At 43.9% G+C, this 12,451-nt stretch overlaps 1 protein-coding gene across 3 annotated transcripts in view; it reads left to right on the forward strand.

Annotated features, from left to right (window-relative positions):
• The window catches only part of celf4 (CUGBP, Elav-like family member 4), a 94,541-nt gene that overhangs the window by 25,940 nt on the left and 56,150 nt on the right, over nt 1–12,451 (forward strand). For all 3 annotated transcript variants that reach the window (XM_053648923.1, XM_053648925.1, XM_053648924.1), the window contains exon 2: nt 1,351–1,433. In XM_053648923.1, coding sequence (XP_053504898.1) covers nt 1,351–1,433 — 83 coding nt within the window. The remainder of the gene's footprint in view (nt 1–1,350; nt 1,434–12,451) is intronic.

Genomic DNA, 12,451 nt, shown 5'->3' on the forward strand with positions numbered 1-12,451 from the left:
TCGTATATTCTTGTTCGTTTCTTGACAAGTTACATTCAATACATTTGGCACGAATTTAATTCCATAACAAATAGCAGCTATAAACGGTCCTCACAAGCATCTTTTTTTTGTTGTTGTTTTCATCAAGTTTGTCACGTTAAAAAGAAAATCAAAATGTAACATCCACTGCCAGGAAGATCTTTACCCATGACACTGACACTGGAGACTCCTTCCGCAAACGGTAAATAAACATCCCCTCGCAGAAAACGTCACCATACTTACCATTATATACACTGTTCTGTATTTTATCACAGAAACTAAAACAGATTGCGTGTTAATAAGCAAAAGCTTGTACGGGGCTTGAACCCCAGATGCAAAGTAAAAATCAAAACACCTACACCAAGTGATTTTTTTCCCCCTAACACTTAAACTGAAGGTTAGATATATTGTGTACTTTAACGTAATCACATTATTGTACTTATTTAAGATCTGAACAGATGGTATGGGTCTATGGGACATCCATTACTAAGTAATAAACAGAACATGAAGGTAAAGCGTCCCAGCAAGACTGATTTTTTCGCGTCCTGGAATTAATCTACTGTAGGTTTAGTATTAAAAATCGAATTAGCATAAAGATTAGCATTTATAAATATTAGCAATTAAAACAGATTTCGCGTAGTCATATTTACCCGATTCATTTGCAAATGGCATGCTAATTGTTGTACAGTTTTTTTTTTCCTCCGCCATTCCCTTAAGGGGGACCTCTTTTCTTTTTTTGTGTGTATTAAAGCAAGGGCAAACTTGTTTTTTGGAGAGATACCAAGCATATGTGAGGAAAATTAGCATTTTTGGGATGTAGCAAAGTGCATGCTCTTCTTAAGCACAACACGCACACACACACACACACACACACACACACACACACACACACATATATACACACGCGATGCAGGTGCAAAGTAGGGATTAGACGGAACTGAACATATGGACACTCTTGAGTTGTCGCAGGAATAGATGACAGCAGTTCTCTGTCACTCACCCTGTCTTTTTATTCTATGCCGTCATCCCTTTTTTGCATCTCTAACCCATGCAGCACGTGCATTCTCACTCTCTTTCCCAAACACACACACACACACGTCAAAACAAGACTGCGATTCAGGCGGAGGATATACGACGGCTTGTTGAGTGCACGTTTGCACCCTTGTCTTGTCCGTCAGATTTTAACGAGAGAACCACCTCGTATGCTTATTTTTGCTGTTGTATTGATGGTATGCACTAAAACAAGTTTAGACTTTTTTATGTCTGCTTATTTCCTTAATGTTCTCTTTCTCTATCTTTCCATCTCTCTCTCTCTCTCTCTGTCTCTCTTAGGCTGTGCTTTTCTCACATACTGTGCCAGAGAGTCAGCGCTGAAAGCCCAGACGGCCCTGCATGAGCAGAAGACATTGCCAGGGGTAGGTCATCCTATTTCTCAAGCCAATGCATAGAGACAGGCCTTGCTGCAGAAGCAAAAGTCCAGGGGGTGGAGCTGGACCTGATCCAACTCCGCCTATAACCCTAACCCCTAGCCCCTAATCCGCGAGACAGTGTACAACAAGGAAGAACTCATGTCCGAAATCCTAAACACTTCAGCATGAAATACACTTGTTGTCTCCACCCCCTGGATTTTTGGTTCAGGTCCAGCTCCACCCCCTGGACTTTTGCTTCTGCATCAAACGGGTACTTGAATATAAACACAAAACCCGCACACTACACAAAGACGCTAATTTACATTTTCTCTCTCTCTCTCTTTCAAACACACATACACACACACACACATACGTAAACACACGTATATCATGACCAGACATTGATTTTCTATAGCTTCAGAAAGCACACGGTCTTATTTATAGCTTTTGTGCGAAAGTACGGCGTGTGTCTGTGTGTGCACACGTTAACATCTGCACACATCTGTGCACATTTTTATGGCATCAAAAGAAGCAAAAGAAGCCGCTCTTCACGTATTGGTGCTGTTGCATGTGTGTCGGTGTGTGCGTGCGCGAGTGTGTGTGTTTTGATGTGTCTCTGTCAGCTCTTGCTCGGTTCGGTTCAGTTTGGTGTGCTCTGTTTTAATGAAGCCTCCAGGGAGGTCGACAGTCGCCGTATCGAGCTGTACATCTCTGATGCGAGTGATTATGACGTAGATGCAGAGCAGAGACAGAGAGCGAGACAGAAGAAGGGAAGTGACACCGCTTTGGGTGCTACTTCCTTTCCCTGTCTCTTGCACACACACACACACACACACACACACACACACACCGTAGATATTTTCTGTGCTCTATTCTGGATTAACAGCTATAGTAGCTACATCTTTTGCACCTCTCAAATCTCTTTGTTCAGCTGTATTCGATACAGCAGGTTTCCCATTGCACATATAAGAGCTAGTATCATTAACCAGGGTTGCCAGATTCCAGCAAAATGTCCACTTTAACTACATCTCAAAAACCACATGAAAAAGAGCTAAAACTACCCCCAAAAATAGCCATTGGAAAAGAAAGACACATTTTTCTTCTTTTCTCAGCCTTCGCGTGGGAAACAAGGTCACCGTAGTGCGCACGCATTTCCGACATTATCCACTCCATAATCCCCCTTTCCGTTTCCAAAGCTTTGCAATACATCTTAAAGTAGAAGCAGTTCTGAACATCATAGACGCAACATTCGTACTTACACTTTGCTTTTGTTTGCTGAAATTTGTTACATTTATTCCCGGGTATTTGCTGTGAAACGAAATCCATCCATCCATTTTCCATAGCGCTTGGGAAATGGTCTGCACTTATATAGTGCTTTTTTAAACGCAGCGGTTCTACAAAGCGTTTTACACTGGTTCTCATTCACCCATTCACACACACTCTCACACACAGAGCTGCCATGCAAGGCGCTAGCCTGCCATCGGGAGCAACTCGGGGTTCATTGTCTTGCCCGAGGACACTTCGGCATGTGGAGACACGTGGGCCGGGAATCAATTAGTGATTAATGGACAACCCGCTCTACCACCTGAGCCACAGCCGCCCGCTTATCCTACACAGGGTCACAGGGGAGCCTGGAGCCTATCCCAGGGAACTCAGGGCACAAGACGGGGGACACCCTGGACGGGGTGCCAACCCATCACAGGGCACAATTGCATACACATTCACACACCCATTCAAACACTACAAACAACAGCATATGTCTTTGGACTGGTGGAGGAAACCGGAGTACCCGGGTACTCCGGTTTCCTCCCCCAGTCCAACGACATGCATTGTAGGCTGATTGGCATTCCAATTGCCAGTAGTGTGAGAATGTCTCTGTGTACGATTGTGCCCTGCAGTGGGTTGGCACCCTGTCCAGGGTGTCCCTGGCCTTGTGTCCTTGGTTCCCTTGAAGGAAAATGGATGAAAATATCTTGAGAGCATACTTAGGTCCATTTACTGCATGTTTTATATTTCCTCCATGTTCTGTCCAAGTGAAACTTGACCATTCTGTAGTTTGGTGTTAATGGCCGTTCCGCTGATGTGTAAGTCATGGTGATCCAAACCCACGTCTCATTATGAGGACACACAGCCGTGGAAATGTAGAGTCGTCCGCTGCAAACGACTTTAATCGAAGTCAGTACTCTTGGCTATCGTTTAATAGGAACACTAATCAGCAATCAGAGTTCTGTTGCAGGAGGCAGCGGTTCATTTTTGGGAGCGCTAAGTGAACAAAACCAACTTAGTGGGAGCGGAATTACTGTTAAACAAACCTTGACGAGAGACTGATTGACGAAGTGTCCATTAATTTTCTATAACAGCACGACTTGGACAGTAGTTCCAGCTGCCTGGTTTACGTTAACGCGCTCATTCTAATACGTTATCGTTTCTATTGTATGAACGGCGGAACGGTAATTGCTGTGTTATAAGAAAAATAAAACAGTCCCAGAAAAACAAAACATATTGAGCCGCATCACACCAGCCCATCGTTGGTTAATTTCCCATAACAGCATGCCCTCATGTTTATTGGGGGAGGATATTTGGTGGTGTCTCTCTCTTCTGTCATGTCTCTTTCTCACTGCTGTGTATCTCTCTCACTGCTCCATGTCTCTTTCACTGCTGTGTGTCTTTCATTGACGCGTGTCTCTCTCTCACTACTGTGTGTCTCTCTTACTGCTGTGTGTGTCTCTGTCTCACTGATCCATGTCTCTTTCACTGTTGTGTGTCTCTCTCACTGCTTTGTGTCTCTCTCATTGCTAAGTGTTTCACTCCCTGCTGAGTTCCTCTGTCACTGCTGTCTCTCTCACACTGCTGTGTGTCTCTCTCACTGCTGCATGTCTTTCTCACTGCTGCATGTGTCTCTCCCTGTTGTCTCTCTCTCACTGCTGCATGTCTCTTACTGCTGTGTATCTCTCACTGCTGCATGTCCCTTTCACTGCTGCACATCTCTCTCACTGCATGGCGTCTCACTGCATGCCCCTCTCTCACTGCTGTGTGTCTCTCTCACTGCTGTATGTCCCTCTCTACTGCTGTGTGTGTCTCTCTCTGCTGTGTCTCTCTCCCTGTGTCTCTCTCACTGCTGTGTGTCTTTCTCTGCTGTGTGTGTCTCTCACTGTTGTGTGTCTCTCTCACTGCTATGTCTCTCTCACTGCGGTGTGTCTCTCTCACCGATGTGTGTCTCTCTCACTGCTGTGTCTGTCTCTCTCTGCTGTGTGACTCTCCCTATGTGTCTCTCTCACTGCTGTGTGTCCTTCACTGCTGTGTGACTCCCCCTGTGTGTCTCTCTCACTACTGTGTGTCTTTCACTGCTGTGTGCCAACCTCCTGTGTGTCTCTATCTCACTGCTGTGTGCCTCCCCCTCTGTGTCTCTCTCACTGCAGTGTGTCTCTCTCACTGCTTTGTGTCTCTCTCACTGCTGTGCGTCTCTCTCACTGCTTTGTGTCTCTCTCACTGCTGTGCGTCTCTCTCACTGCTTTGTGTCTCTCTCACTGCTGTGTGTCTCTCTCACTGCTTGGTGTCTCTCTCACTGCTGTGTGACTCTGTGTGTGTGTCTCTCACTGCTGTGTGACTCCCCCTGTGTGTCTCTCTCACTGACTCTCTCTGTATGTGTGTGTCTCACTGCTGTGTGACTCCCCCTGTGTGTCTCTCTCACTGACTCTGTGTGTGTGTGTGTGTCTCACTGCTGTGTGACTCCCCCTGTGTGTCTCTCTCACTGACTCTGTGTGTGTGTGTCTCACTGCTGTGTGACTCCCCCTGTGTGTCTCTCTCACTGACTCTGTGTGTGTGTGTGTGTCTCACTGCTGTGTGACTCCCCCTGTGTGTCTCTCTCACTGACTCTCTGTGTGTGTGTGTCACTCACTGCTGTGTTACTCCCCCTGTGTGTCTCTCTCACTGACTCTGTGTGTGTGTGTGTGTGTCTCACTGCTGTGTGACTCCCCCTGTGTGTCTCACTGCTGCATGTCTCTCATACAGGTTGAACTACTGAACACAACACACAGCAAGTTTGTTTATTTAATGGACGCACACACACAAACACAAGTGTGCTGATATTATGTATGGAGGGCACTATGTAGGGTGGGATTTATGTAATACACTGTTTAGGGACAGAAGAAAGTAAACATGAAACCATTTGGGATGTGGCCTAACTTCAAAAAGAAATCTATGATCAAGCTGAACAACTACTGTAAATAAATACACAAAAATCTATCTGAATCTCTATCCTTCTGAGACTTCTATCTCTCGCATTTCTGTCACTCTTCCATTTACTCTCTTGCTCTCTGTCTCTCTCTCTCTCTCTTTCTCCTCAGAGACCTTTCTCCCTCTTTTATACTCTCTCATCAATTCTCTTTCATACTCTCTATCTCTCTCTCCTGCCTGTCCCCTGTATTACTATCTCTCTCTCTCTTTTACACCCCCACTCTCTATATCTCTATCCCTCTGAAACTTCTCTTTGTCCATGTCTCTCTCCTTCTTCTGTACCCTCTCTCTATCTCTCCATCTATACCTTTCCTCTATCTGACTCTCTCATGGGTATCCCTATTTTATACTCCCGCTCTTTCTGTCTCTCTTTCTCACTTCACATTTTCCTCCCTGGAGACCTCTATCTCTCTCTTTTATACGCTCATCTCTCTTTTATGTCCACTTTCTCTACATCTCTTTCCTTTCCCTTTCCTTTCCCTCATTCACTCTCTCTCTCTTTTATATATTCTGTTTATCTCTCTGTCCCACTGACACTTCTCTTTGTCCCCTCTCTCTCTCTCCTGTACCTCCTTCTTTTACACCCTCTCAACCTCTTTCCTATCTATCTATCTATCTATCTATCTATCTATCTATCTATCTATCTGTCTATCTGGCCCATCATCTTTTATACTTTCTCTTTCCCTTTCTTTCTTTTCAACTTCTCTCCATCTCGCTCTTCAGATCCCTCCTCCTTTCACTTTTTCTCTTTTCTGTCTCTCCTTCCTTTAGCCCCTCTCTTCCCTTTCATTCTTATGCCCTTCTTTTATACACACTCTTTTATAGTTACTCAGGCTCTCTCCTCTTTCCTCTCTCTTTTACTCTCTCTCTCTCTCTCTCTCTCTCTCTCTCTCTCTCTCTCTCTCTCTGTCTCACCCGATCGTTTTTTTCCAGTTCACTTGACATCTTGATAGATTTTAGGAAAGTTGTTTTTTTTCTATGTTCAAAAGGTCTGATGATGTGCACCATCCCGAGCTGCTGTCAGCCTGACGCTGAGAGCAGGCGAGAACGAGAGAGACAGAAAGAGGCGTCCGGGGCGAATAGCAATGTTAGCCCCAAGCTAATGATACATTGACCCAAACACAGCCAATAGTGCTGCTCGGTCCAGCCTGCCTTTTACGTAATGCCTCCGATCCTCTTCCATTCTTTCTGTTTTATCGTCGTCCGACAGAGTGGAACATAAAAGACATAAAGTGCAAATAGTGTGTCGAGTGCAAATGAATATCAGTGCAAGGATAGTCTGCAGTTCCAGTAGAGTAATAACAGCCGCACGATGCGATAAATACTTCCGGCAAAGAGTTTCATCAATATGAATAAACTCAAACTGCCATATGCATCAGTGTTACCATAACAACCAGAGGCTTGAGTAACAAGTATGAAGTGTTACTTCAGCATTTTACCTGCGTATACACGCACTTCATTTGTGTACGCGTATTTTGTCACTACCAGCAAATATACTCCAAATTAAGGATTGGCCATATGATGATATCAATATAATATCAATATCATGATCGATTATGGCACAACACAATTATGACACAATACAATTGGTACCTGTATATCTTAGAGAACTTTTATTGTTGTATTAGTGAGCTAATGTTAGATATCCATTCATATGTTATAACTGTGTGGTTGTGTGCTATGTTGATTTATGCATATTTATGTATTTATTGAATGTCTCATTTTTATATCGAGTGTTTCTAACATTAATAACTAATTCGTTAATAACTATAATTAAGAACAAGCAGCACTCTCTGTGGTTTATCTGTTTGAAAGAAATCCGGCCTGATAATATTATATACTGATAATCACAATTAAAAAACCTATTTTGTTCTTAAATGGGCCGAAACACTGCGAGAAATAAATTGTGATTTCAATAATCAGAGTCATCATTGTAGCCAGAATTGCATGCACAGATTCAGACTGTAATCTGCGAGAAATTAGATCCAAAAGTTTATATGTCGATTGTCCTTCTATTTAACGGATCATTAAATGGATTAACCACCTCTTTCAGTTGGATAACAAAAAAAAAAAAAACAACAACAAAAAAATATTTCAATTGGCCTCATTTGATTTAGTCCATTCCAGGAACGATGAACTGCACAACACAAATAGAACCAGAGGGGCAGAGAGAGTGAGTAAACAACATGAGATCCATGTAAATGAGATCCATGTAAAGCATCATGAATCAGAATCTGAATCACAATGCGAATCAGAATGACAATGAGAATTCGAATCAGAAAGAGAATCACAGTGAGAATGAGAATCACAATGAGAATGAGAATCACAGTGAGAATGAGAATCAGACTCAGAATCTGAATCACAATGGGAATTCAAATTCGACCGAGAGTCAGAATCTTAATGAGAATCAGAATCAGCCTGCGAATCACAAGAACAATGAGAATCCAGATCAGTTTGACAATGAGAATACACAATGCGAATCATAGCCAAAGTGAGAATCAGAATCACAGTGAGAATAAGAATTAGCATCAGTTCTCAGGATCTGAATTAAAATGAAAATCTGAATCACATAGAGAATTCAAATCAGTGTGAGACTCAGAATCACGATGAGAATCCAGATCAGTTTGAGAATGAGAATCGGAATCAAAATCTGAATCGCAATAATAATCTCCATACTCCTCTTTTTCCTGTCCTAAACTTTGCAAGAAAACGAAGGTGTGTGTAGAACGAGTATGAGGCAGCATGACTCCTGCCCTAATGGGCTTCAATCAGCGCCTGTTGTAGTTCCCAGTTTTGACCACTAGGTGCAATAATAACTCTATGGCGCTAAATGGGATTGTGATAACGATAGTCCATGACTGCGCAGAATCTAGAAAAGTGAGCAAATCGATTTATATCAACTTACATCTGTCAAATAGCAACACTTTTTAAAAAAAAGAAAAGATAAGAGCTAATTAGTACTTCAACATAATATAAAATACATTTGTATTTGTATTGAGTTGTAAATGAGGACTTTATGAAGATTAATATTTGTCGAACAACTGATAAATATCAACCTTCCCCTGGACAGGTGTAACGCGAGGTGCGTCTGGATCGAGCTCGTTTCTGCAGACTCTATTGATTTTGGCACAGGATCTTGTCCCACAGATTTCCGTGTCTGTCTGTGTTTACCAATGCGCGCACATGCGCATGAATATTCATATAAAAACCTGTCACCATTGAGTCACGTGCATGCTGTTTGCTATTAGAGTCATGTAAATACCTAGAACAACAGCAACACACGTGTGTATGCAGAGAAGCCGAAACACTCGCACGATCCCTCGCTCTCATAACGGTGTTTTTCCAAACAGAAATCTGGTGCTGAGTGACTCAGAAGCAGTGGGTGGGATAAAGGCCGCGGATCTATGCGTGATTTCTGACCTCATATAGAAACGCATTACCGCATGTCACATGCCACACACATGCTGCAGAGAAAGTGAAAATGATGGAGGGAGAAAAGAAAAAAAAAACGGGGACAGAACACAAGACCCCGTCATATTTCTATTCCCTCTTTCTCTCTCTTGCTCGCTCGCTCACTGTTGGCCGATTGTGTGAGATAATACTCCGACCCAGAAATCCATGCCATTGATTGACTGTGCAACCCACTTTCATGGCAGCTCTTTCAATAAGTCACCGCCGTGGTCAATATGAACTTGTTCTCCGAGCAAAAGAGGGATAAGGGGAAAGGACCGGTGGATGAACTGCGCCTCAAACTTCCAGACAGTGAAACTCTCTTTACACTTTCTTTCTCCGAAACACACACACACACTTTCGCTGTTGTCTTCATTCATATACAAGATGGATTCAGATTTTTTTTGGATTTGTTCTGCTGCAAAGATATATATATCTTTGCAGCAGAACGAATCCCTCCATCCGTCCATCCATTTTCCATACCATGGGGGAGCCTGGAGCCTATCCCAGGGTACTCGGGATGGTCGGGGTGCCAACCCATCGCAGGGCACAATCACACGCCCATTCACATACAGCCTATATCACTAGTCCCCGGAGTACCGGAGTACCCGGAGGAAACCCCCGAAGCACAGGGAGAACATGCAAACTCCACGCGCACAGGGCGGAGGCAGGATTCGAACCCCCGACCCTGGAGATTCTCGTTCTTGGTTGACAGGAGTGGAGCCCAATGTGGTTTTCTGCTGTTGTAGCCCATCCACCTCAAGGTCTGATGTTTTTGCGCATGCTGAGATGCTTTTCTGCTCACCATGGTTGTAAAGACTTACTGTATTACTATACTGTATTACTATACTACATCCTTCCTGGCAGCTCTGGCCATTTTCTTCGGACTTCTCTTATAATGATAAGGAGTCTTTATCGGTCTCGTAGACATTACAGCACAGTGAAGTTCTTTTCTTCGCATACCCCAGCGTGTCAGGAGGTTGGGGTCAGAGCGCAGGGTCGGCCATGATACAGCGTCCCGAGAGCAGAGAGGGGTAAGGGCCTTGCTCAAGGGCCCAACAGTGGCAGCTTGGCAGTGCTGGGGCTTGAACCCTCGACCTTCTGATCAGTAACCCAGAGCCTTAACCGTCAACCCACCACTTATCAACAAGATCTTTCCACACACAGAACTATCGCTCACTCTGTGTGTGTGTTGTTGTTGGGTTTGTTTTTTTTTGCACCATTCTGTGTAAACTCTAGAGACCGTTGTGTGGGGAATTCCCAGGAGATCGGGAGTTTCTGAAATACTCAAACCAAAAATTCTCTGGCACCAACTTCCGTGCCATGGTTAAAGTCAGAGAAATCACTTTTTCTGCATGATAACTAGATGTACAGGTGTACAGGTGTTCCTAATAAACTGGATGGTGAGTATATATGTATATGCTATAAAGCCTAATACATTGTTGATCACAGAAAACGAACTGCTGTCAGCCTGCTGTATGAATTGTGAGCTATTCTCTGAGCAATATTCTGCGTCCCCAGTGAAAAACGCCCGTGACAGCATGTCGGTCGAGGGAAAAGCAAACTTTACACAATGCTATTGCGATGCCGACTCGGTTTAAGCACCGTGTGCTCTCCGGAGCGACTGAGACAACAGGCAGATGATGTAACTGCTAATAACGGCGGCGGTGCGCAGGCGGCAGTTGGGCTCTGTGATTTGTTGACGGTTAATATTGCGCCGCTGTGGTCTGGCCTTCTGTGGGAGACATATTCTACCGGAATAATAAACTCGGCGGCAGCGGGCATCCGTCCGCCATGATTGGTTTTATTGAAAGACATATTTTCACAAATCTTGTTCCAGGCCCAGTGGTGCAACAGCTCGGTAGCCGAGCCGGCGCACGTGTGGATAACAACACGCGAATAAAAGCGGGATAGCGAGCTGCGACTCGGCCGCCTTTTAATTATTGATGGCCACTTCTGCCCTGGATTGCGCAGTAATTGCATTACAGGTCACTTCTCAATAGCAATTTGTGAAAGTTGTGGTGATGTGTGCTGGGAAGCGATCAATAGGTGCTGTCCGTGATGCTGGATTCAGAATATCTCTCTCTCCCTGTCTCTGTCTCTCTCTGTCTCTCTCACTCTGTCTCTGTGTCTCTCTGTCTCTCTCTCTCTCTCTCTCTCTCTGATTCTCTCTCTGTTTCTGTCTCTCTCTGTCTCTCTCACTCTGTCTCTGTGTCTCTCTGTCTCTCTCTCTCTCTCTCTGATTCTCTCTCTGTTTCTGTCTCTCTCTGTCTCTCTCACTCTGTCTCTGTGTCTCTCTGTCTCTCTCTCTCTCTCTCTGATTCTCTCTCTGTTTCTGTCTCTCTCTGTCTCTCTCACTCTGTCTCTGTGTCTCTCTGTCTCTCTCTCTCTCTCTCTCTCTCTCTGATTCTCTCTCTGTTTCTGTCTCTGTCTGTCTCTCTCTCTCCCTGTTTCTGTCTGTCACTCTGTCTCTCTCTCTGTTTCTCTCTCTCTCTCTGTCTCTCTCTGTCTCTCTCTCTCCCTGTTTCTGTCTGTCACTCTGTCTCTCTCTCTGTTTCTCTCTCTGTCTCTCTCTGTCACTCTGTCTCGCTCTCTCTGTCTCGCTCTCTCTGTTTCTCTCTCCCTGTTTCTCTCTCTCTGTTTCTCTCTATCTCTCTCTGTTTCTGTCTCTCTCTCTGTTTATGTCTCTCTCTGTTTCTCTCTCTCCCTGTTTCTCTCTCTATCTCTCCCTGTTTCTCTCTCTCTCTCTCTCTGTTTCTCTCTCTCCCTGTTTCTCTCTCTCTCTCTCTCTCTCTCTCTCTCTCTGTTTCTGTCTCTCTCTGTTTCTCTCTGTCTGTCTCTCGCTTTCTCTCTCTCTCTCTCTCTGCGTGTGTGTGTGTGTGTGTACATGTTCTTGCTCATCTTTTGCTCACGCACACTTATTTCTAGCTTATCGTTCCAATGAATATCTTCCTCATATATAAGCTTTCTCATAATTCATTCTTAGAATATTATATTTTCTGTTCAGGATCTCTTTTAAATGAATACTTCTTTTTTAACTTAATCTCTCTCTCTCTCTCTCTCTCTCTCTCTCTCTCTCTCGCTCTCTCTCGCTCTCTGTTGCAAGTGTGCAATAATTTTAACACATTTTCCTCTACAGGAAAAAAATTCATTTACTCACTAACTTATAAAATCCACAAAAAGGTCTTGGAGTTCATTACGTTTCAATAACAGCGCATCGCAGAATGTTTTATTCCCCATATACCACAGCAATTAGCTATTGATGACATTTTTTAATAATTAAAAAAATGCCTTTTTATCTGATTGTGCTTATATTTATGTTATCGGACGTCTGTGAA

This window comes from Ictalurus furcatus, chromosome 18, assembly GCF_023375685.1.
Source record: "Ictalurus furcatus strain D&B chromosome 18, Billie_1.0, whole genome shotgun sequence".
NCBI classification, from domain to species: Eukaryota; Metazoa; Chordata; class Actinopteri; order Siluriformes; family Ictaluridae; genus Ictalurus; species Ictalurus furcatus.